At 44.8% G+C, this 25807-nt stretch overlaps 1 protein-coding gene across 16 annotated transcripts in view; it reads left to right on the top strand.

Moving 5' to 3' along the window:
* Window positions 1-25591, top strand: part of NPAS3 (neuronal PAS domain protein 3) — an 845929-nt gene extending 820338 nt beyond the window's left edge. For 11 of the 16 annotated variants that reach the window (XM_082737849.1, XM_082737862.1, XM_082737859.1 and 8 more), the window contains 4 exons: window positions 1137-1243; window positions 15582-15729; window positions 19210-19334; window positions 21068-25591. In XM_082737849.1, coding sequence (XP_082593975.1) covers window positions 1137-1243; window positions 15582-15729; window positions 19210-19334; window positions 21068-22461 — 1774 coding nt within the window. In that variant the 3' untranslated portion in view covers window positions 22462-25591. The remainder of the gene's footprint in view (window positions 1-1136; window positions 1244-15581; window positions 15730-19209; window positions 19335-21067) is intronic. The other 5 variants (XM_082737861.1, XM_082737860.1, XM_082737857.1 and 2 more) reach the window with 1 other exon arrangement.
* Window positions 25592-25807: the final 216 nt, after the last annotated feature.

The following is a 25807-nucleotide window of genomic DNA, read 5'->3' as shown; positions in this document are numbered from 1 at the left end:
ATTAGATGTCGAGAAATCCACTCCCTGGGTAGTAACTTTTAATTATATTCCCCATTATTCTGGCTCGGTTCGGTGCAGTTTGGTTTAGTTCCCCTGCCGTGAGGGGGGGTCAAGACTGAGCTCTCCGACCATGGTCTCTCAGGTTTCTGAAACATGTCATTTCTAAAGACTCACTCCTATTTAGAGCGAGTGTGAGCCCTAAACGATAAAAAGCACAGGGATGGTAAAGAGAATAAATTAAACAGAAGATATATTCTATTTTGGACCGCCCCAAACCAATCTGTACCTGGACAGGGAGGACGATAATAAGCATGTTGACGTCTTTGTGTAAATCGGGCAGATTCCCCCAACCTGTTTTCCAATTGCCATTCTATTTTTCTGTGCTCCTGCCCGAGGACATTGACGTCTGGACAATCAATGACACAGGCTTACACACACGTACTGCCTCGCACAAGCCTGCAGAGCTGCTACAATGGTTTAAAAGTTTCTGTGTGGAATCCACCACAAAGTACCAGTTAAAAGGGCCAGGAGTGAAAGCCGAGCTCCCAAATGACTAAGACTGAAAAAGATAATACCCCCAGGCATCTGTATGTCTCAGCATTTAAATTATATCCCTTGAATGCCAATTTGGACTTTGTGCCAAGAAGCGGTTGAAGCCCTTTTTTCATGGAAATACCCAATAGAAGACCAATCTGTTTAAATGAAAGGTGTCTCTAATCATTTGGTATCAACATAACATGTTTTTATTTTATTACGTAACCTTGAATTATCTTGGCCTCTAATGAGGATCTTGCATTGTTACTGATTCTCAATAATTTCATGGAATTATGTTGTCCAAATGCGTATTCTGATGCCAAAAAAAAAAAAGGAAAAGAAAAGAAAAACCTGTCTCATGACTTAAACGCAGTTGCTGGATCGAGCACATCTCCTATTTTCAAAAAAGTCCGATACCCATTGAAGAAATTATCTTCTCTGTCCGGAAAGGGTTTTCCCTCAAAGTGCCACCTCCTGATGGGTACCCCCAGTATAAGGAAAACTGTAAGGGGACTTGTTTCTCAGTCATTGAACAATTTCTGGACTTCCTGCCCGCCCCCCCTGCCCCCACTGAATCCCAGCCTGTGTTCTTCTCTCTGCAGGATTAGTGATTATATGGATCTAACCCCTGTAGACATCGTAGGGAAGAGATGCTACCACTTCATCCACGCTGAAGACGTCGAAGGCATCAGGCATAGTCACTTGGACCGTAAGTAGCCCCTGTGCATGGGAACAGCCTGGCTCGTGTCAAGTCTCTCGGATGCTTGCTTGGTTTCAGGGCGGATTTCTCCCTTCATGTCTCGTGTGTACATTTGAGATGACGGTCAGTGTGCAGTGAGAAAAAGTGAGACGTAAATCACTTCAACTGGTGTTGGAATTAGATTGGAAGTTGGAACTCAGGCCCGCAGAAATTGCTGGATCTTTGGGTCCTTGCCCCAGGTTTTGTGGTCTCTCGTGCTCTCTCTCCCATGAAGTGATGGGGGAAGCTCTGCTTTAAGTGCTTCCTTGACCCTTTCATTTTCTAGAGAGCGAGCTCCACGCTGAAATTTGTGGTCTCTGTTTGAAGATATATGTGGGAGAAGGCAAGTTCAAATAGACCAGAGCCTACAGCGATTCCTACTTGACGGACCGCAAAACTGGGGCAAGGGGGAAGCTGGGGCACAGGGGCAGAGCACATCGGGTGTCCACAGCCGCTCTCAAAGGTGGTGTCTTTTCACTGTATTTCTGGAAAGGGGGTTATTCTGAGGAACACTCCCGAGAGAGAGAGAGAGAGAAAGACTCATCTCAGCTCTTTAAGTCTGATTCCCAGCTCCTGACCCACAAGCTGACCTCCGAGATGACTTCTTTGGCATTTAAAGACAGAGGGACCGGGGCGCCTGGGTGGCTCAGTGGGTTAAGCCACTGCCTTCGGCTCGGGTCATGATCTCGGGGTCCTGGGATCGAGTCCCGCATCAGGCTCTCTGCTCCACAGGGAGCCTGCTTCCTCCTCTCTCTCTCTGCCTGCCTCTCTGCCTGCCTCTCTGCCTACTTGTGATCTCTCTCTGTCAAATAAAAAAATAAAATCTTTAAAAAAAAAAAAAAAAAAAAAAAGACAGAGGGACCAACCGTGCTCTGGCCGGGTCTAAGCCAAAACTCCCACAAAGCATCCCATGCAGCCTTCCCTCACCAGACTCAGTGGGCTATTGCCACTGTGTGTGGAAGGGCTCTGACAATCCCATAAGGCACAAGGCACTGGTCTGCGGAATCTCATAGGAAAAGGCTGCCCTTTTTCCAACCAGAGGTCCTTTTGATAACCGACCAGTAGTCTCTTCCTCCGAAAGATGAGGGTCTGACGAGCTCATCCTCTCAGAAGGTTCTAAACCCAGTTCTGAACTCTGACTTTAAATACATGCAAGGTGCCACCAGTAAGAGTCTATACCTTGACGGTCAAGTTTTCCTCTAGCGACACTAGCCAGGTGGCCTTCATATTTACTTCCTCTCCCTTTTCTTGCTGTGGCTGAGGAGAGTGGTCTCAGGTCTTTCCTGCCCTTTGCTCATTTTTAGACTACCATCTTCAAAAGCATAATGCCAAGACATTCAGTCAGGCAGAGTCTCAAAGCTTGAGCGTCTTGCAGCATTTTTTAACCCTGCATTAGCAACTGACATGGGACCAAGTTCAGTGTCAGATTTTGTATGTATCACATCTCTGGGAAAAGCCTGCCTGCGAGGCTGCTCTACGGCAGGTTCTACTCCCAGCACTGAATGCGTGCCGTGGTATTGCACACCAGGGATTTAGGGAACACACTTGTTGCTAAGAATGAATGGGTGTTGTGCATGGCAGAAGCAGATGGCTCTTCAATTAATTGGGGGAAAAAAATGATGCTGTTTCCTGAAAAGAAACATCAGGTTCTTTGTAGCTGGGAATTTAGAAAAGATGGAGAAAAACTCGAGATCTTTGGAGGAAGCTCCAAGTGTATTTTTGGACCAACATATGCCAGAGATCCAGGCTTTAAAAATGAATATATTGTCTTTGGGACCCTGCCGTGGACCATGTGTGTGGGGAGAGAAGGGTACTTTTTCATTTTGGAATCTTAATTGAGGTCTAACTTCAGAAACCCAGTGCTGACAAAAAAGAACTATGTCATCCCCAGTTATTATTTGGAAAACGTCATGCTATCTCTCTGGGATTTGATTTACAGCTTGAAGAAACACAATTCCTCAGGAACAGTGAGCTAGGGCAGTTCATTTCTTCCCATGAAGCAAAGGTCTCCAACAAATATGCTTGATGCCATTCTTTCCGATTTACTTTTATCTCATTTTCAGTAACCAGAATAATTTGAGAGTGCTGAAAATAAACAACTCCACCATTCACTATTGTGCTAGTCACCTAATTTTTCTGGTATCGTGCCAACTAATAAACAGAGAAGGTATGCTTTTAAATTCTGTGATTTTTTTCATTACTTGATATTGACATACTGGCTATTGCTTTATGATTTAGCCTCCTAACAATGATTGAGTTCACTCTTTCAACTCATCCACACGACTTCTAATTTTAAGTTCTTTTAATAACCTCAAACACATGAAAAACAAATAAAATGAGCTGATAATTCTGCACAGTAAAATACACTTCACATATTTAGCTATCACGCTGTGGAATAACTCCACAATGTCAAGTAGCACACAATTAGTAAAACTGTAGGGGGAGGAAAAGGAGTGTTTTGATCCTGAAGAATTTTGATCCTAATCAGATTGAAATTTCAACATTCTTGTAGTGCTTAATATCTTCAATCACACACACACACACACACACACACACAAATCAAACTGATGCCAATGTCAGGTTTTGCATTCTGTGACTGAAATAAAATGCTAAAATATACAAATGCGTCTCGCTTTGTACAATAAACATTAACATCATTATAAAGTAAGATTGAGTCTAAAATTGTGTGATGGAATGTCTGATGTTTACCTAATTCTCAAACCAAAGCCAGCCCAGAAACAAAATGACAGAGCATGTAATAAGTCTTGGTTGTGTAAACACTAGAAGAAAAGGCAAAAAGCACAGGATCCTCCTGTCCAAAGCAGTAGGCTGTTAACGAAGGATGCCTCGACTGTACCTTCTTGGCAGGAGAAGGTCATGGTGACATAGAATCAGCTGAAGAATAAGATAGAATTCTAAAACAAAGGGACGGTTCAAAAATAAACCACATTAACTATTTAGCTTTTCTTCCTAGAGCTATTCCTGTTTCTGTGCAAGAAAGACAGGTTTTAGCCAGCTGATAACATTTCCTGATATTTTGATATCTGTCTTATGCTCCAGTTTACAGATAAAAGTTTAAAAGACTCTATAGTCTTTGATAACTCAAAATGCAATCTTTATCACTTATATCTTTTTCCTAGCATAGGCATCTGTAAATCCATAGATGAACTTGTCTCTAGAATAAGGAAAGTAAAAGGGAATCAGCTGCAGCAGGAATTGACAACTTCCATCAGTTGAACCAAGAACTTTGGACCATTCACTCTCCCACTAAGTTAACATGAGACGCCCGATAGTTCACTGGCTTTCAACATAAAGAATCACTAAGAATCGCATTATCTGTACCAACATGGTGGGTGAGTGAAATTATACTGGGATTCTAAAACCAATGGGGTTGTAGGACCTCTTCTTTCACACGGTGACCAAAGAGCTCTGATTTTTCCTTTTTTTTTTTTTTTTCTTACACCACCCTACTGAAGTCATTGAACCCAATGTCACTGACTCTCGAGTCCGAACTGACCCAACCAACATTTTGAGGTTTGAATTCTCGACTACTCATCTAAGGAATTATTTGAGCATCTTGGCCTATCAGGCTCCAGTCCTCCAGGACTCAGGAGGTACTGACCTCAGATGACCAGTCAGATCTCCCTTGAGTCTGACACCCCTCTTAGCTCGAGCATTCAAGAGCAGCGCACCTGTCTACCACTCTGCTGAAAGCGCACATATAGAAGGGCAGACCACAAATGCTGAACCAAACAGAGAAACATCCAGACTTTTGTCTGTAGAAGTTGCTCAACTTATCTTGAAATATCCCCGGGGACCTTTCCAGCTCAAATGCACGATTCTAAAACCTCGACAGAGTGGCGAAGTGAGACTTCCCTTCTCTCTAGAAGGTTGTGCTCCACTAGCAAGGCTCAAGGCTCTGCCACTATGGGACTTCCAAGAAAAAGGAGCCAGAAATGCTAGAAGTGGTTGCAGTTTTCCCTTCCTAGGACATTACCCAGGATAATGAAACTCTGCGAGAGTTATTTCAGAAGGCAGAAAGACCTGCAGCTTGTCTGTGAGATCTTGTAGAATTAAAAGGCATGGCCCACCCAATATATTTGGGGGATGTTAAAAAAATATATAAACATTAGCCTCAGTCTTTATTTCTTAATTACAAAATTCTATCCTCCTTAACAAAAGTCATGCCCAGCTACCTGGCAGAACGCGTTGCACACTGTTTTGCATCAATAACCCCTACACTTCCCTCCTGAAGGCATCTCATCGCCAAATGCAAGCCGACTGCTTAATGCAGGACTAATTAGTATATCCCCTTCCCGTCTGCAGGCCCTCCATTGTAATTCCTTCCCAGCTCATTTTTTTCCACAACCGCGCATCAATCAAAGTAAGTGCCCTGCCTGCCTCGGAAACACAAGATGTCCTCCGTGCATTTGTCATCTGCCACGCAAACAAAGGGGGAATTTAATTGTTGATCTGGGGAGGCAGCCGCCGCACAGGGGAAAGGAAGCTGTGGTGGGGGGAGAGAGGAAGGCACAAAGTTTGGTGGGTGGGCCAAGAGCAGAAAGCCTAGGGTACTTCTTTCTAGGATCTTACTTGGGCTTTCTTGGGGCCGGGCCTTCAGGGATTTAGCTGCAACCCGATCATTGGCTGGACATTTTCCCCAAAGCAAATGAGTTTCTCTTCTTCCTCTGTATGAATGTGAAAATGCCACTGAAAGAAGATACGCATCACAGCTACCATGTCAGACGGTTTTCAGAAGCCAGGTCAGCCCGCATCATGTGCCTGTCCATCAGCCAAAAAAAGAGAGTCACAGGGAGACAAAATAAAGTCAGGGTTTTATGCAGAAGTGAATGACCTGCATTATCTTCATCTTTTTGTTTTTCCATTTTGGGGAAAATACTGATTTTGGCTTTTCCAGGCTAAAGATAGGCACATAAGAACAGAGCCCAACGAGGGCCTATCAGCTGAGTGTCCTTGTGCCACCGCATTATAGAAATGCCCACCCCCAGCTTACAGAGTCCAGACCTGCAATTAACAAGCTCCCTAGAAGACTCCCATGCGGGTTACTGGTTGAGGACGGACTTAAACTGATATTTCGAAGGCATTCTTGTACATTAAGTAAAAATAAATACAAAGTGACTAACAATCTTAGGGGGCTTAAGATTCCCCTCCTGTAATCTGAATGTTGTGAATACCAGTAAAATACAAGTAGCAAACTGGCCCTGAGGCAGTGTTCACTGAGTAGGTGATTACTTGATAAAGAGATGGACTTCTTTACAAAAGTGCAGGGTTTTGAACATCAGTGGAGAAAGCTGTTAGAGTATAAATAGAAGTAACAATCAACTCATAAACAAAAGGAGGTCTTTCAGTTTTTTCCCCCAGGTTAATATTTTTCCACGTACTTTTTCCGTGTGTGAAGACAAACAGTAACATTTTCCCTGTCCAATTCATCCAACATCTGTGCGTACGTACTGTACACAGAGCTCTGTGGTATTGCAGTAAGGTTTGAACAATAACTAAGGTGTGGTCTCTACCTTCCAGGAGCTTATGTACTGGTAGAAAAGATAGCATGAAAATAGCCCATTTTGAAAAGGTAGCATCAAATGAGGACTATTGAGATGGATAAAACACAGATATCCCAGAGATTGGGGTGGGGGTGAGGAGTGGGGCAACAAGGGGGGGTGGACAAGAAATTCCAGAGACACCCCATCTTAAAAGAGGATGGCAGGAAGCCAGGGTGGCAGGAGATGGGCAGAGGTGCAGGGTCAGGGACATTCCAGGCTTAGAAGAACATAAACGGACACAGAATCCAGCAGTACACCGTCTTTCCTCTCTACCCAGGAAGTAAGCGGGAACTTCGATGGGACGGATATTTTCTAATACAACCCTAATGTGGATCCCTGGGCTTTTCCTTCTTACTATTTCAGTTAGTAGACGCTTTTATGGTCATAAAAAAGAATACCTGATATTTCAGAGAAATTAACCCCCTCATTGCTCTTATAAAGCATAATCAGAAAAAAAATACTTCTAAGACATCCATTTTAACCTAAATCAAGCAAAATAAAATCAGTTCCATCACTTTTTGTACTCTATACAATATTAAGAACAAAATGCTGGTGAAGTTTTATAACTCTTTTCCTTAAAATGTTGATGTAATGATACCTTGCCTATCTCAAAAAAAAAAAACAAAAAACAAAAAACCCTCCAACTTTTCCTTGTTTAACACAGATGAGGGACAGTGATTTAATTTGTATATGTGTTTAGCATACAATGGTTTTCCCATAAATTTAGCACTAATTAAGGATCAGGTCATTTAAACTTCTTTATGAACTCTGTATCCCCTCTGGCTTCCTAGAATTTTTGGTGGGGCACATTGACTAGAATGCCTTCAGTTCCAAGGGACAGAAAACACAAGCAAAAAATGACGTCAACTTCCTCTGTACTCGTCTTCAGTTTCTCCTCATGATCAAAAGACAGCTGTAGCACTATCCATCACCAGTCCCTCACAAGACAATGTCCCAAGTCAGGAATGGGTCCATCACTATTCTGTGCTCATTTTTTAAAGAAATATTCATCGTGGCCCTCCAGGAGAGAGAGCTCCCCCGGCCCCCCACACCATGTCCCATTGTCCAGCATTTCACCAAGTGTCCAAGCCTGAGCCACACACTGGATGCAGTGACCGTGACTGACTTAAACAATCAAAGGTTCTCCCCCCAGGAATTGGAAAGGTCCCTGATCCGGGAAGAAGTGCTGCTTTCTCCTCCCTCCTCCCCAGCGTGAGCACTGCCCCTGACACTGCCACAGGATCTAGGAAAGTGGTTCAGGTCAATCCCAAGGACTCCCAAGGAGCACATTTTCTTCCTTTATCCTTCTTTTCCCTTCTTTTTTTTACCTACATGAGAAGATGAAGGTTAACTGAACCCATTTGTGGTCATGGTTTCATAATATATGGAAATCAAACCATCGTGCTGTGTGTTTAACACACACAGTGACCTTTGTCAATTATTTCTCAATAAAATTGGAAAAAAAAGGAATAGCCATTCAGTGGACACCCAACAGTGACTGCTACTACCTGGGAGAATCTGACACATTTTCACAACAAAGTCCTTGGATTTCTGAAAATCTGCACAACAGGGGCACAAATGGCACGTGTCTAGGCTCCTTTCAATACTCTTGATTTTTGCCAACACTAGTTTCTGGATACATGTGCCTCACCACGTATATATTTCATGTTAAAGATGTTTAGTGACCCTCATAAAATGACCTTATGCAGAAACACAGGGTCCATGAGAGACATAAAATAAATCTGAAACAAAGATCCAACCTCATCCTTTCATCTTTTCTTAGTTCTCCCTACGTTCCAGCTTAACCTTGCTCAATACTTCATTTTTTAAAGGAGGTGAAGAATTCACCCAGGCCAGGTCAGACCCCCATACTTTCAGACCCTCAACCCGCTTTCCCTAGGAATTATCACAGTTGTAAGTGTCTTAGTGAAAGTAGTTAAGTATCTGTCTCCCATAGAAAGGCAAATGCGGGCGCCTGGGTGGCTCAGTGGGTTAAAGCCTCTGCCTTCGGCTGGAGTCATGATCCCAGGGTCCTGGGATGAGCCCTGAGTTGGGCTCTCCGCTCAGCAGGGAGCCTGCTTCCTCCTCTCTCTGCCTGCCTCTCTGTCTACTTGTGATCTGTCTGTCAAATCAATTAAAAAAAAAAAAAATACAATCTTAAAAAAAAAAAAAAAGAAAGAAAGAAAGGCAAATGGAGGTAAGTCCTGTTTTCAGGATGAAGAAAACTTCCCCAACAGTTCCCAAAAAGAGAGACCTCCCCATGGGTTTCAACTCTCCCCTATTTCACCATATTCCAAATGTAAACCAATCACTAGTAAGGGAATGGGATTACATGACTGAGACTAATAGTGGGACAGGCTCACAGCCAATCTTTACATACTTGGAGATCCTCCAGGGCCTGGCATGGAGTAAGTAGGCACTCAAAAGAATATTTATTGAATGAGTTAATAAATCCACCATTTCCCTCTGCTCCTAGCCATCAAGTTTTCTTAATTCCCTGCTGAAGAGTTCACTGCTTCCCTTTATATGGCAAATCCTTACCCCCCATTTCCCACCAACAAAGTGTAAGGGCTAAGAAACACCCTGTCCTTAACTATTTTAGGTCAAGAAAGTCAGGAATTAGTGGTACAGAAACGCCAGCAGAACTGTAAACAGCTTGAAAAAAAAAAAAAATCTGAGATCTCAAATGTCACTCATGCCAACCATCACTGATTTTTTCCTGTCCTAGAACAAGATACCATCGGTGTTTAAAAGGCTTGGTCTCCAATTCAGTACGTTATCATGAAGAAAAGAGGAATTTATTTTTTAAACTTCACAAATTGACATGTCCTAAATCAATGAAAAGTTTTCTGCATGATTCAATATTAACAGTTAATAAAAATCTATCAATTGGCAGTGGTATAGGAAAAAACCTCTTCTAAGGTTATAAATCACACGGATAGCGATTCGAGCAGGGCCTGTCATTAGTGTATTAGGGGGAAAATCCATAGATGATGCATACTTATTCACAGAACATCCACAGTCTTCTGTCCTCAAGCTCGTAACTCACATTAAGTATCAAATATCATTAAACTTCACCAAATATTGCCCGGCACATGGATTCAAAAAAAACTAAAAACCAATTTGTGGATGCCTGCTATTTAAGACATCTAGCTCACTAATTGCAAAATCTATAGGAAAGTCTGCACAGCATCAAAGCCTGGGCTGATCCTATGAGCAGCTCTAAATGAAAAACTGTCTCTATTGCAAGTAAATAAAGCATTTAATGCACAGTTTCTGCCTCTAATACTGTTTCTCCTGTGGGTTTTGAAAATGACCTTCCTGTAAGCATCAAGGACTCTAACTCGGAGATAAAGAAACTTGTTCCTGTTTTAAGTCTATGTCAGGTTCATTCCCCTATAGCCCACAGTTTTCAAAAGCAGAGGAAAAAGTAATCCAGAATTTAAAAAAAAAAAAAAAAAAAAAAAAAGTCCTGTTTCCAGAATGAAGTTCCCTGTCAGCCTGCCTTGGGCCTTAGGTGGAGAAGCAGAGATTAAAGAGTCAGTATTCTTTTTCATGTTTCATCTGCCAGTTTTGTGAATGTAGAAAGAAACCAGTGGCTACAGCTAAGCACCCAACTGTGGTATTAAGTAGGAAGGTGTGATTCGCACGCACACACACACACACACCCCCGTTACTTGCACGCACTCCACATTAGTGAATCCCGAAATAATATTTGAGATCCTGAGAGAAACACCCCCTCTCCATTCTCCACAGCCACTGGTGAAGGTACCTCACGGAGGGGTGAATGGCGCCGCAGATGCGTCCTCCTATCGCCATGACGATAATGAAGCTCTTTGTTCAGCTGTGTGAATGTGAAGTGTGCGATCTCCGATGATCTCACCATTTCCTATTTATTCTATACTTACCTGAATACGCCAAGTATTGCCGCTTTTTAATGCATATGCAAACCACTAAAATGTCCTTTTGTGAGACACTTTGCTAAAAGGCCGCTTTTGATATGTGTTCTTCGTCCCCTCTTCAAACTGAATTAGACTGCTTCCTTCTTTTTAAGACACAAGCAACTCACTATTTAGAATCTTTGGCTTTGATTTGGTGGAACAGCCCAACAGGAAGAGACCATGTTCTCTTTTTTTCTCCATATTTCTGAAGGCAAACTTGTACTGATTTGTTTTGATTTACTAACAGAATTATGTTCCTGCCACAGACACAGGCTTCCTTTATGTCCTTTCAGTCAGTGGTCTATTCCTGGGGACAAAGTTTTCCCAAGGAAGACTGAAGTCCCTCTGTTGGTGGCTGCGTGCAAAGCCATGGATGTGTGCCTCGGCCGGAGTTCATCAGGTTTGGGAGGAGAGAAGTTCTCCTCCAAAGGCAGGACATTTCTTGAATGCCTACTGCTAAGCTCAAACCAAGAGGCCCGGTGATATTTTTTAAGGATATCCAATAGCACAGAGCATTCGGTCCTTTGTGGGGGGGACGTGTGTTTGGCATAACGGGTCACGTGTCCTAAAATGGTAGTTCCCTGAAGGTTTCTTCTGATTGAGCTCTATTGGTCACTCCCTTCACCATTGGGGGTGGGTGGGGTTTTAATGCCAATAGCCAAAAATTGTCAGATGAACAGGACTGGAACACTTCAGCCAGGAGGATTTACGTCTCTTTGTTACATAGTCTCCTCACAAAGATGAGGTCACCCCTGTCCTCTAAAGAGCACAGCCTGTAACTCAAAGCACCTTTAGCTTGCTTGTGGGGTGGTGCTGATGACAGCTTCTTGGTTCTCCTCAGACCAGGAGCAGCCAAGAATAATTGGTTATGCCCTAGACTTCAGAGTAAAAGAAACAAGTTCTCGCGTGCTAGCAGAGGCGCTCAGCATGACCCCTGGGACCATTTGAGATTGTATGTGAACCTGGGAAACCCGTGTCCATCCATCCTGTACCTTCATAATTATCCTGTATAACCTCAGTAAGGCTATCAAAATGTTGGGAGAGCCCTAAAGAAAACTAATTCCTATGGTACAACCTCAATGATATAATTCTAGAGAGGTTGTGATGTGACCAGCGAATCCGGTGAGGGGCACACGGGCTGTTCTACCAAGTTGGGGACACCAAATAGCAAACTTTGAGATAAATCAAAGAGAAGATGCCACATTATGTGTTGAAAGTACTCAGACGTATGAAGCTAAAAATATGACCCACATATAAAATTTCTTTCTCTCTCTGCTTCTGCTCTTTATAGTTTGAGCACATTGTTATGAACTTGGTCTGCAGCTCTTTGGTTTGATGACTGTGTATCTCTTTTCAAGGGACAATTAGCTATTTTTTAAGGACTTCCATATCAAGTAAGTTACAACGTGCTTTTTTCGGATTTTCCCCACAAAGGGGATTTTAGGAAATTGCCTGACACAGGCATTCTCTCATTTCACTCCATTATCTAAATCTAAAACGCACAAATAAAAACAACAGCCACTGGATTAAAGCGAATTGGAAAAGTTTTTGTGTTTTTTTTCAAGTTGTCTAATTTATTACAAACTAAAAATCTCTTTCAAACTGGCACCAAGGTGGCTTTTCTTCTTGAGCTGATTAGGACCACATGAGCTCAGGAAAAGCTGTCAGATCCTGCCTCTGGCGCAGCTGGAATGATCCAACTGATTTGCCAGTATGATTTTTTTTTTTTTTTTAAAGAACGAAGCTTCATCCCAAAGTCATAAATTTATATTCTAGAGCCCCAAGCAAAAATGAGTCCTTGTTCATGTTAAAAGAAGCAAAACTCCATTGTGACTTCTTCTTATGGGACCTTCTGGAAAACAAAAACAATGAGGGCAATATTTTGGTCCCCGTTTCCTGCTGTAGTGGGAGCTAACTTGGCACCTTCTCTCTCCCTGTCTGGCTTCCCACTGACACGTGGAGGTCACGTTCAGAAAACAGTAGTCCTCCGAAAAGAGCGGAGATCTGTGTCTAGGCCAGAATGTGCCTTCACCTCTTAGGAGTCGTTTGTCATGCTGGGCCAGGGAATGGAACTGGTGAAATTTCCTTTCTTCAGCGGACCACGCTGGGCTCCCAGACCTGCTCTGTGGCATTCTCCACAGCAAGTCAAGGCACCCAAGTAGCTGCCTGACACCCCAAGAAGCCCAAGGGGGTCCCCTTCCTCAGCACTCCTTCCACAACCACTTCCTCACACAGAGACCTACCAACCCTGCCTATCCCAGTTAGACTCCTGTCTTTGCTAAAGAGAGCCTAGCCTCTCCTTGCTAGCGAGGCCATCATCTTGGCCTGCGTGATGAGGAAGACTGCATTATTGGGCCCTAATAAATCTGTATTTATTCTCGGGAAACAGAGCCATATCGCCTTAGCTCCAAGAGACGACACCACATCAGTCTTGCAGCCCCTTTCATGGCACATACATGGAGCTCACCAAGGAGCCAGATGTTTTACTCGCTATGCATTTCAGAATTGAGATTTTGTTTGTTTCTTGTTTTTAAGCCAGAGAAAGTATTATAAGGAATAGGGGGGTGGATTTTTATGTTGATTCTGCCAATTCTAATTTAACTTTAGAATTCCTTTCTTACTTCTCCCCTTTCTATGCACTGTAACCTGGGGGTAATTTTTTTTTTTTTTTAATTTTGCCTATATATAGTCAGAGTCCAGTCCGGAATCCCCAGCCTGGCTGGGCCGATCTGGCTAACCTGCCATCTCAGCGTTTTCTTCACGTGAGCATCCAAGAGCGGCCTCTTCATCTCTTTGCCCTCGTTAAAAACCGTAGATATTTGCAATTATCCCTCAGTCCAGAGACAACGGCAGACAGAACCTTCCACCAGCCACCACTGGGGACGCTCTACCTTTCCCTGGGTGAACACAGTGGGCAGAATTTCCTCCGCCGTCCTCCCTCTATTAACAGTTAACCAGGTTGAGAGGATTTGAATAAAAGCACGTCTTGTTGCATGCAACAACGATTTGACAGAAGAGCTGTATGGCAGACTGAGTACTTTGCCGCTCTCAGCTTCACCACGCAGTTTTGTAGCCTGGGAAGCCATGCATGCAGAATGGCAGAACTTACAATCGCCTACAAAAGGAGAATACAATGCTACCTGTGGAGCCTCGCCGCCGGGAGAAGATGACAGTTCCGGGCCTTAAAAATACCCCAAACTACTGAACAGCCTCAGAACAGAGCTGGCCACTATGAGAAGCCCTCGTCAAAGCAAATCTTTCTCAAGCAACTGCGAAGGCATAATTATTAAATTTTACAACCACGCATTGAGCGCGTCGTGGGGCGAAGGGAGAAGGGGTGACAAGCGCTGGAGCTTCTAGGTTTCCGGACCTAAGATGCGGAGGGGGACCTTGGATCACTTTTGGAGCCACGAAGAGCGACTCAGACGTGACGGGATGAGCTTCCACAGCCTTAAAACACGGCTCTTTTCCAAAGTGACTTCCCCTTACCCATCCAACACTCCCCCCCCAAAAAAAATCAAAATGTACTTCATGAAACTATTGTATATGAAGCACTTATTAGCCGTAATTAAATGGACAATATGAATTTACTACGTCTTTAGGACTCTGGCTTGTTCTGGTTTAGAGCAAGATGATTAATGCAAATACATATTACTTGAGATAACCATTTAGCAGCTAATTTAGCCAAATTTATTACAGCAGTTAGAGGTTTTTCATTTTAGCAGACGGAGACAAGGACATGCCAAAAAGTGGGCAACGTGGACGAGTGCACACTGCCCTCTAGTGGCCAAGCGCCTGGCGCGCTTTCCGGGGGTGTGGAGTCCCCGCGATCCCTAGCCAAGTCATAACAGCGGGTTTTGAACGTTTCCGGCATCCTTTTAAACCATTCCTTTCCATAGCACTTTATTTCAGGGGATGATTTACTGCACTTTCCCCTTTTACTAGCTCAGGAGTACCCAGATACAAATCAAATCAATTTCAACTTGGCAAGATTTTGGTTAAAGTATCATTTTTAACATCTGCATTTTAAAGCTCTCCTTCAGTGGGTATTTAATGGCACCGTTTCACATTACTGATTGTTTTTACTTGTTCCTTCATTTGGGGCCATATTTCAGAGGCTGTGTGGAGCTGTCACTCCATTTGGCTCTAGCCAAATCAATTCCGTGCCTCCCTTAGGCCAGGGTTTCTCTCTGACTTGGTTGGGGGATTTCTTTTGCTCCAACAGTCAGTGAAGTCTCACCAGAATCTCCCCTGACTGACCAATGTAAATTTCGTTCATAGGCAGACTATAAATTCTGCTCGGCAAGATCAAAAGGAGCAGATGTATTGGGACACTGGTTGGTATTGCTTGCACTGAGGTGAAATGATCAAAGACAGGGGGTAAAGCATCTTCGGAACCATTCAAATATCCGGGATCTCAAAGAGATCTACCTCGCAGCTATGAATAAATCACATACAGATTTTCCTTTGTTAGCGTCTGACGTCAAACCCATTGACAATATCCACACTACATTAGGTATTCTGGGAGCCAACAAGATTCGTAGTCCTTTTATTCTTCCTTTCACACCATGATTGCCCAGAACGGAATCAAGTCTTGCTCCAAATGCTAGTAACCCTCGCTCCACTGAATTGTTGATTTTATTTGTCCTGCTAATGGCATTCTACATTAAGCTTACAGAAGGGCACCCCTGGCTTAGCAAGGGACCTCCCCCTTCTAAGCTCGCCGTTTTGCCGAGATGATAATCATTTGGTCCCCGTCTTAATACGCAATGCCTTGTGTTTTTGTTTTGTTTTTGCCCCCAGTGCTGAATAAGGGCCAGTGTGTGACGAAGTACTACCGCTGGATGCAGAAGAACGGAGGATATATTTGGATACAGTCTAGTGCCACCATAGCTATTAATGCCAAGAACGCAAATGAGAAGAATATCATCTGGGTGAATTATCTTCTTAGGTATATTTTCTAATTCTTTCTCATTTCTGTGTCAGTTATAAAATATGCAGCCCGTGGTTAATAGCTGACATGTTTTATTATCTTTTGGCAGTATTTGGTGTGGAATTATGTGGAAATTCTGCTTTTCCTCCCACAAGACTCAAAGGAATAGGAAAAGATCAGAGCTATGGTGGAGGGGACCTTCGGGGCACATTCACAACATTTTCAGTAATTCTTGGTCTGTCAACATTTGGGCAGCTCTGAGAAGCTGCTTTGGTTTCTCCCACAAATGTTCAGGCTAGGGAAAAAAAAGATAGACTTCTGTCTACAGATGATGCATTCAAGAAGCACCTGCTTCTCTCCACCCCATGAACTTGCATGCATGCACTCCAGTCCTTGAGAAAATTAAGCAAAAGAGCATGGGAACATGGGTTCAGTTTATCCCACCTGTATCCCAGGCAGGAAATCTTAAGCATATTATACCACATTGGATTCCCTTGGCTTTCAGGTTTTGGTAAGCCGAGGAAACTGCTTTGCCAAAATCAGGGCGATATCAGTGAATAAATGAAAGCCATCTCCTTGTGCCCGATGCCACGTGGCCTCCATCTAGTTTTACTGCTATCCTAATGCGCCCTCAGATTGACACCCATAAATGTGGCTAGGTTCAGCAGCTCTCTAAATTCTAGTCCACAGCCCCATTTCTCTCTTCTTCCCCTTCTGCCTCCCACCTTTGGAGTCAAACAAGCAAAAAGGAAACCAAGACCAACAGCCCAGGTGGTCTGCTTCTGCGGGCAAAATTTCCAGGAGGTTTTCCACCTATCCTGTCCTGAAACTATGAGGAGGCTCACAGCTTGGCTGTCTCCCACTGCCGTCATTCCAGTTTGGGGCTTCTCTTGGCCAAAACCCACCACTCTGGACCCCCACATGGTCTGAATAGGAAAGCTTCCAGTAGGTCTTCTGAATGGAAGTTGGTGCCCTTTGGCTGATAATCAAGACAGGGAGTACCTGAATCCCGTTTTTCTGGGAGACAGCCAATGAGGGCTGAGATGCTGACAACCGTAGCTCATCGGCACACTGACGCTTCCGAGTGTGTTCGTGTGCGTTGGTGATGACTCGAAGGCATGAATGTGCTTGCTACCAATAACATATCAATCAGACACTAATGATTATTGCTCTAGAGAGGGCCTTAATGTGCACCACTTAAACCAGTCTTCATTTATCTACTTTCTTTTTCCTTCTTTGACCTCTTCTACTCTACATTAATTCTGTCTAAAAGTCCAAGTATGTGTATTTTGTGTGTCTTTCTCGGAGGCCTGACTTTCATGCAAACTTTCCCCTGTGTTTGTGATATGCTCAAGATGGGTTCTGACATCAAGGAATCCTTTTGCCAAGATGTTTGTGGAACGGTGGCGTTGTGTGATACAGGTTATAAGAACTCACATGCCAGAGAGAAAATGGAATAAGGTGTTGTGGCATTAACACCCTTTGGCTGGTCAAAAATGGTGTTGTGCCAAAGAGACCCATTACTACCAGAAAGCAGGCATTAGTAACAGAGACACCACAGACTAGAAGACATCTGTCTCCCGCGCTGAGGTCACATAGGGTACTGACGGCATCCATGTGCTTGCCCCTCCCATTCAGGGAGATTTCTTTTGGTCTGGATCTTTCTTACTGCCTCATTGGTCCCATGACTTCCTACTCTGCCCCCAAATGGAGGCAATGAGACGGGTTAAGGAGAGGTTAGTCCATGAAATTGGGGTCAACACCCTTATCTAGCCTGGGATCAAAGGATACACACTCTTAAGTGTCTGGTGATTGTCATCCACCTAATTCCATAGGGAGAGGATGGAAGACCAGTTTTCAGGCTCAAGAACCTCGATCTCAAACATGGTAGACCTATCTCAGCTGACCCAAAGACTCACCATGAGTTCAATAATAAAAGGCTACAAGTTGGGTGACCAATGACTTGTGAAGGAGACCAGAACAGATGGGCATTAGCCAAGGAAACTGCACTATGTCTTCTGTTCATCGGCATCACGTCTATAAGCTAAAGATCCAGAAGAAAAGGACATGGCCTTGGCAAAATAGCAACTACTAAATATTAGCAAAAGAGCAACTTACTGAAGTTTTTTTTTTTTTTCCTCCCACATTCCTGTCCTTTGTTCTTCCCTGAGCGATATTTTTATACCACCTCGTCCTCCTCAGAATCCCTCTCTTCCAGGTCCATTCAGGCCTCTCCCTCCCTGTTCCAAAATGAACACTCCTCTACTGCTCTTCTTCCTGTTCCCTCATGTGTTGCTAGAATCAGGGACTCCAGAGTGTTCAGAGACTGCTTAAGTGCTAAGGCCACTGTCCCCCCCATTAGTCTCATCTGATTGTTGAAAGCTCTGCCACTGAAGCTAATTCACACTATGGTGCAAATGCCTGACTATCCATCTTAGTGAATTAACCCTCCCAGCAACACCGACCATTATAGAGTAGCTACTGAAACCATGGCTCTTTGATATCGGCATTTCACTAGAGATTAGCAAACGGATCTATGATCGTCCCTTGTAAGGGACATTGGCCAGCCACCAGGTAGGGTAGAAGAAGCCTTTTCCCACTTCAAGGCAAGGGGCTCTCCTTGTGTCTTGAGATGACAGGAGCCCATGTTGCTCATACACTGGGCTGGCCTTCAAGGGGCATTTCTAGAAGATAGCCAACTCAAACTGACCGAATGCAACTCTCTTTGCCAGAAGAGGCCTCTTTCTGAATTAAAAATAGAACAAAAATTAAGCCCATTTGTGCAAACGGGCTTAGATCCATTCTGTTAGGGCCTCTTTCACACTGGGACTCACCCCACTGCAATCAGAGTCCCAGCTTAACAAGCCACAGGTGTACACCACATGAGCGGCTGAAAATGTGATTGTAATGGGTGTGTTGACAGTTCAGTAGCCATAATCCATGCATCCCGAGGTGCACCTGTGCGTCTGTCAGATCGTTAGGCGCCGAGGGCTCAGCACACGACCTCCCCCACCCCCAGTCACTTTAGAGCCTTCAGAACAGCTGAGAAGCTCCATCAAGGAACCAAGATGAGGGCACTGAGGCAATGGACTCCTTAGGAGCCCAAGAGATGACAGGGCACACCAGGAGGTATGGACAGACTGAGCTGAGGGTACCTCTCACCCTCCCTCTGTCCCCAGGTGTTCAACGGGGACAAATGTCAAGCAGCACAGTGCTCTGGCCCCCAGTGCTCCCTGATTATTTAAAAGCCTGTTAGGGGCTTTCCTGTGGCACGTGGGTGTTCAGCCATTGTAGCGGGGTGCAGCTGTAGCCACAGTGTGCAAAATCCCAGCTTCCACACAAGTCCCATGGGGAGCTGGGAAATGCTTTCTCGCAGTGGCTTTTAAACTCTCTCAACTCCAGACACTTGGGGCCAGGGAGTGGGGAGAAGATGGTCCACAGCAGACCATCGAGAATGGGTGTCTGCCCTCCTGATGAGTGCCTCCCTCCCGCCTGCAGTAATCCGGAATACAAGGACACACCCATGGATATCGCACAGCTCCCCCACCTGCCTGAGAAAACGTCGGAATCTTCGGAGACGTCCGACTCTGAATCAGACTCTAAAGATACCTCAGGTATTACAGGTATTCCTCCTTCTCCATGTTCTGCGCTCACGGCTTGCCTGTCCAAACGCGAGGGGTGGGTGGTGGCCCGAGGGTGGCCCTCGGAGCAGAGCAACGGTTCCCTGGGTACAGAGACATAGGTCACATTGAACTGAAACAGAGTCTCTTTCACCACACGTGTGTGTTTACGTACTGCCTATATACATCTGTGCACACATATAGATGTATATATATGTATATACACATACGTGGTGTCTATATGTGTGTGTCATGTATATGTACACATATGCATGTGTACATGCTTTCTTTACACAAATAGAGACTGACGGATTTAGCAATTGCTCCATGTCGGCCCTCCACTGGCCACACAGAAGGAGTCCCACCCCGAGCCCCTAGCTAGAGTTGGGCTCTTTAAACAGTAACATCTAAGACAGTCTGCATCTTTCAGCCCCAGATATTCACACCCTTGCCAAGCTGGGGTTGAGCCTCCAAAGCGGGATACTTAATGGCACTGGTGAATGAATCTTCGGAAAGTAGACTTACTAGTAGTTCTCTGGGGCAAAAGAAAGTTAATTTAAAAATTTATTTTTCCTCCAATCCCCAACTCCCATTCCACAGACACTCTTAGAGCCGGGGAGGAGCACAGAACTCACAGAATCTTACAGCTGCAGAGACTCCTAAACCTCTTCTAATCCAACCTCTTCTATGGAAATGAAGTAGTTCCACAGTTTGCCCGAGGTTCTAGTCTAGGCTGCCATCCAAAAGCACCACAGCAGAGCCATAAACTCAGCATCTTCCTTAAGTCTCCTAAGCTGCGTTATTGGGAAAATCTATTCTCCCTCTAATGTGCCAGATGGGTAGGGGTTGCCCACCACCATTCTCCATCCCTAGGGCACCTGCTCTCCAGGCTTGTATGCCCATATCCCTCTACCCTGGACATAACTTCAGGGAAGCAGGAGGAGATGCCAAAGCACAGAGGATCTTGACTGTTTTCTTATCCTAAACCAAATTCATTTCAAAGTTCTTTAGTAGGGCAGAAGTTCTAGAATAAAAAGGCTCTGCTCCTTATTTATGTGTGGTGCGGGAGCAGGGAACAAAAGAAGACGACAGTTCCATGACCTGCCCCCACAGAGCCTATATTCTAGTTGCCGGAATAGATCAAAGTCAATAAAAATAAGCACCGTCTGATTCCCTGCATGGCTAAGCACTACAGAGAAAAATAACTTCAGGAATTAGGAGTGTGGTTTTCAATAATGAACAAATATTCACTCACGGAGGGTTGCAGACCTCCATAGAAAGTCACCTTGCATACCATCATTTTTCTGTGTCACTAATGTCTTATTCCAGGTTATTGACTCTGACGCCCTGAATATTTTTGTAGGACTTCTCCAATGTTAATATGCCAAACGATCACCTGGGGATCTTGTTCAAATACAGAATCTGATTTAGCAGGCCTGGGTGAAAAGCTGAGATTGTGCATTTGTAACAAGCGTCCAGGTGATGCCAGTGCTGCTGGTCTACAGACCACACTTGGAGTAAAGGCCCAGCTAATAGAGGCCCCCGGAGAGAAAGAGAGAGAAAACCCAGGCTTTAGGTGACTAAGGTCAGGGAGCAGCTCAGGTGGAGCAACACACCTCCCTAGCCCTGCCACACCCCACCCCACCCCGCAGGGGGACATGGGTCCTGCCCTGCTAATTTGATGTCTTTGGTCTCTTCTCTCCCCAATGCCACCTCCGGCCACTGGCCCCACACAGAGGACAACGAGAATTCCAAGTCCGACGAGAAGGGTAACCAGTCCGAGAACAGCGAAGACCCGGAACCCGACAGGAAGAAGTCCGGCAACGCCTGCGACAACGACATGAACTGCAACGACGACGGCCACAGCTCCAGCAACCCGGACAGCCGCGACAGCGACGACAGCTTCGAGCACTCGGACTTTGAGAACCCGAAAGCGGGCGAGGACAGCTTCGGCGCGCTGGGCCCCATGCAGATCAAGGTGGAGCGCTACGTGGAGAGCGAGTCCGACCTGCGGCTGCAGAACTGCGAGTCCCTCACGTCCGACAGCGCCAAGGACTCAGACAGCGCGGGCGAGGTGGGCGCGCAGGCCTCCAGCAAGCACCAGAAGCGCAAGAAGAGGCGGAAACGGCAGAAGGGCGGCAGCGCCAGCCGCCGGCGCCTGTCCAGCGCATCGAGCCCCGGCGGCCTGGACGCGGGCCTCGTGGAGCCCCCGCGGCTGCTGTCGTCCCCCAACAGTGCCTCGGTGCTCAAGATCAAGACGGAGATCTCGGAACCCATCAACTTCGACAACGACAGCAGCATCTGGAACTACCCGCCCAACCGGGAGATCTCCAGGAACGAGTCCCCCTACAGCATGACCAAGCCCCCCAGCTCCGAGCACTTCCCGTCCCCGCAGGGCGGCGGGAGCGGCGGGGGGCTGCACGTGGCTATCCCCGACTCGGTCCTCACCCCGCCGGGCGCCGACGGCGCTGCCGCCCGCAAGACTCAGTTCGGCGCCTCGGCCACCTCGGCCTTGGCCCCCGTCGCCTCCGACCCGCTGTCGCCCCCCCTCTCGGCGTCCCCTCGGGACAAGCACCCCGGGGGCGGCGGGGGCGGTGGTGGCGGCGGGGGCAGCAGCGGGGGCGGGGCTGGCGGCGGCGGCGGCGGCAGCGGGGGTGGCCCCAGCGCGTCCAACTCCTTGCTGTACACTGGGGACCTGGAGGCGCTGCAGAGGTTGCAGGCGGGCAACGTCGTGCTCCCGCTGGTGCACAGGGTGACGGGGACCCTGGCCGCCACGAGCACGGCCGCGCAGAGGGTCTACACCACCGGCACCATCCGCTACGCGCCCGCAGAGGTGACCCTGGCCATGCAGGGCAACCTGCTGCCCAACGCGCACGCTGTTAACTTCGTGGACGTTAACAGCCCCGGCTTCGGCCTCGACCCCAAGACACCCATGGAGATGCTCTACCACCACGTGCACCGGCTCAACATGTCGGGACCGTTCGGGGGCGCCGTGAGCGCCGCCAGCCTGACGCAGATGCCCGCCGGCAACGTGTTCACCACGGCGGAGGGACTCTTCTCCACGCTGCCCTTCCCCGTCTACAGCAACGGCATCCACGCGGCACAGACTCTGGAGCGCAAGGAGGACTGAGGCGCCGCCCAGCGCGGGCCAGGGCTCCGCCCGGAGGCATCGTCTGCGTTTTCGTTTAGACCTTTTAATTCTAGCACTTTGAATTCGAGCAGGTCAGCGTCCTCTCTCACCACGACGAACCCCCGTCCCACCCCCTCTTTCTTTAACTTGACTTATTCTTTCCTGTAAAGATATGTTTATTTTTTGCCTTCAGAGAGTCAGATGACCAGTTGCCTGCCATTTTGTCTTCTTCTGAGATGTGTGTTGGGTTGTTTTGCTTTCCTTTGCATCTTTATTAAGATGTCTTTAATGTGCATATGCCTCTGCCATAGAATACTCAGTCTTGTGGTCAAGAGATTTCTCAAGTGACAACCATGGGGTTTCTTCAGCAAGATCTTGATATGATCAAGATTGAAAGAGACAAGCATAAACAATGTGCCCTGTTTGACTAAGTCAAATGAAATGGGGTGGTTTTTCTTTTGTTTTGTTTTGGTTCCTAATTCCTTTAAAAAAAAAAAAATAGGGGGATAGTATTTTAGAATTTTATGCAGAATTTAATTCTCTTTTTATGGTTAAGATTTTAAGATTTTCTTACTTGCACATAAAAATAATTTGGGTTCTTAAACTTAATTTCTGGCCTGTGACTAGAATGTTAAAAAAAAAAAAAAGTTGGACTAAATGTTAATTACTGAAACATTAACTTAATTTCTAAAACCATGGTGCTATCATTTATTAATCTGTAATGTCTTCATACAAAATGCAGCTCCTGGGCTGGGTTTTGGGGAAAAAAAAAAAAAAAAATGTGTTCTGTCCTGGTCTGGAGTCCGCTGCTGCAGTCTCCTTGGTTAGTTAAGACAAAGCCCTCATTAACGTTTGCTGCAGGACTTAAAATTTTTTACCTCCCAACTAACAAACATAGCCTCACATTAAATTTAATGGGTCAGTAAAGCCCTTTTTAAAGGGGCTTTTGGAAAACTCAATCAAACTGATTTGAGGAGCAGTTTAGATACATACTGCCTTTTTTTGAGCTGTTTCTTTTTCCTTTTCTCAGTCTAACTGAGGCTAATTTTTACAACTTCAGTAACACTTCAGAGTAAAAGAAAGAAAAGATATTTAACATGTTTTTAATTTTTTGTTTTCATTTCTTGCTACAAAAAAAAAGGAAGGTTGTATTCTGGGGGACTGATTTGATTTGATGACATTTTTTTTCCCCTTTGGTTCTCTTCTTTCTAGGTGGAAACCAGTACGGTTTAAAACTAAAGAATGGGTTAATAAGCTTCAAACAGATAACTGCAACTGAAAACCGCACATTAAGTAAAAAAGAGAAAAAAAAAGAAAAAACAGAAAAAAAGAAAAAAAAAGAAAAAGAAAAAAAATCTCCTATTTTGTCTTTGTTGCCAGAAATCAGTGTAGTGTCAAACACTCCAAATGACTGTCAAGTATAAATTCTTCTTCCACTCCATCTTTGGCAGCTGTTTTTAAGGCATCTAATAACAGATGTGAGAACTGTAATGTGTGCAATGTGTACGTGTCCTTGGCTGTCAGTCCCATTGCAGTTTCAATGTGTGTTGCTATATGCAGTATATACTAAGCTAATGTAGTTGTTTTGTCCTTTGTCTTCTCTGTGCTCTATCTCTAGTCCGGAGTGGTCCAGTCCCATTCCTACAGTCCTAGTGAATCAGTGATTCTTGGGGGTTAGTGAGTTTTGTGTGGTGGCCTTCCTCCGTAATGTCACCCTAAGCTGCTTCTACTGTCTGTGAATCTTCCGTTCCACTTTTTAACATTCCTGCTGTTGCTTTGCTGGTGTATATTCTCCCAACCTTTCCTTTCTTTCCCTCCCTCTCCTTTCCCCTTTCCCTTCCCCATCGCTCCTCCCTGCCCCCACCCTGCCCCTTCTCCAAAATCTTCTTCATTCTCAGAGATAAAAAGACTCTTAACTAGCTCAAGGTTAATGGAGCCATTTTTTTCCCACAGTGGAGTTCTGGGTATGACTTTTTCTTCTGGAGTGCACCACGAAGCACTGAAGAATACTGCTCAGATATATTAAATAAATTGATGCCATATAGCCTCAGTTGTTAACATTCCCAGAGTCCCTTGTGCTCTACCTATATAAGCAGTGGGTGCTTTTCTTTGGTTTCCTTACAGGTTGGCTGATGGAGCAATACATACAAAGCAATTAACCAGTGAGACAGAAAATTATTTCAAAGGTCAACCAACACTTTTTAAAAACAAAAGGGGAGGGGATAATGGAATATAGAATTGTCCTATATATTTGTTTATGTGTGCAATGCTAATACTGTAATTCGGCTGTCCTTTGAATATCACTGTGTTGAGTGGTTTCCTCTAGGACCTTTGATTCCGAGAGTTGGGCCCACATCACTGTGGAATAATAAGTACACAAAGCGAAACGCCACAAATTTTACCAGTGAGCTTACTTGAAGGATTTAAGGAGGTTTCGAAAGTGAAGAAGGCCAGTCAGGATATTTAAAGATTAATTTTGGAAGCTCTACTCTAGCTATTGAACAATCAAAGGAATGCACCTATCAGCTACAAAGAACAGCTAGACAGCTGTTGTTTTTTTTTTTTTTTTCTTTTATAAATGTTTCTGTGTTGTGTCAAAATGATTTCTGGTGATTTAAACTAACAGATAATCACAGCTGCTGTCTAAATCCATAGTGTTTAAAATTACAAAATGAAAAAAAAAACACTTCATTACCTGTGAAGACTGTGTCTGTGTTTTTAACTATTTCTTGTACAAATATATGAAAACTTTTATGAGGAGACTGGTGCCAAGTAGCTGAATAATGGGGAAAGGGATATTCTGTTCGTAAAAAATCTTAGCAGTGTTACCAACTCTACAATATATATAAAAAAAATTAAAACATTACAAAGCGACAGCTATGGTACATTTGTTTTGTGTGAAGCTAACCGGACCTAACTTCCTGAGTGCCTGGCTTATTTTGAAACATTTTTTTTTTCATTGACCATTGATAATGCTGCAAATCAGAAATGTACATACTTCATTTACAACAGGGTTCTTTTTATACTTTTGTAGATTCTCATACATGTCACACACATGGTTGTCTTTATGTAACTTAATTTTTTCATCCGCAGGTGCCATTTTCATAATAAACTTCTCTTGAATTTGTTACTATCTCGCATCATTTCTTTTACATGTAACCATCCTAACTAATGAATGCTGGTAGTATTTGTTTAAGCAGGTACCTTGGTCATTACCCTTGATTTAAAAAAAAACGTTACCAAAAAAAAAAGATGCATCTGTATTTTTGCTAGTTTTGGAAAAAAAAAAAATGCATAGCTTGTGTCGCAATGAGGCCGACAAGGCACAGATTAAGATGCTAATCCA

The sequence above is a fragment of the Mustela nivalis genome (assembly GCF_964662115.1).
Source record: "Mustela nivalis genome assembly, chromosome: 6".
NCBI lineage: Eukaryota > Metazoa > Chordata > Mammalia > Carnivora > Mustelidae > Mustela > Mustela nivalis.
Note: the sequence above shows the minus strand (reverse complement) of the source record. Positions and strands in the feature narration are given on the sequence as shown.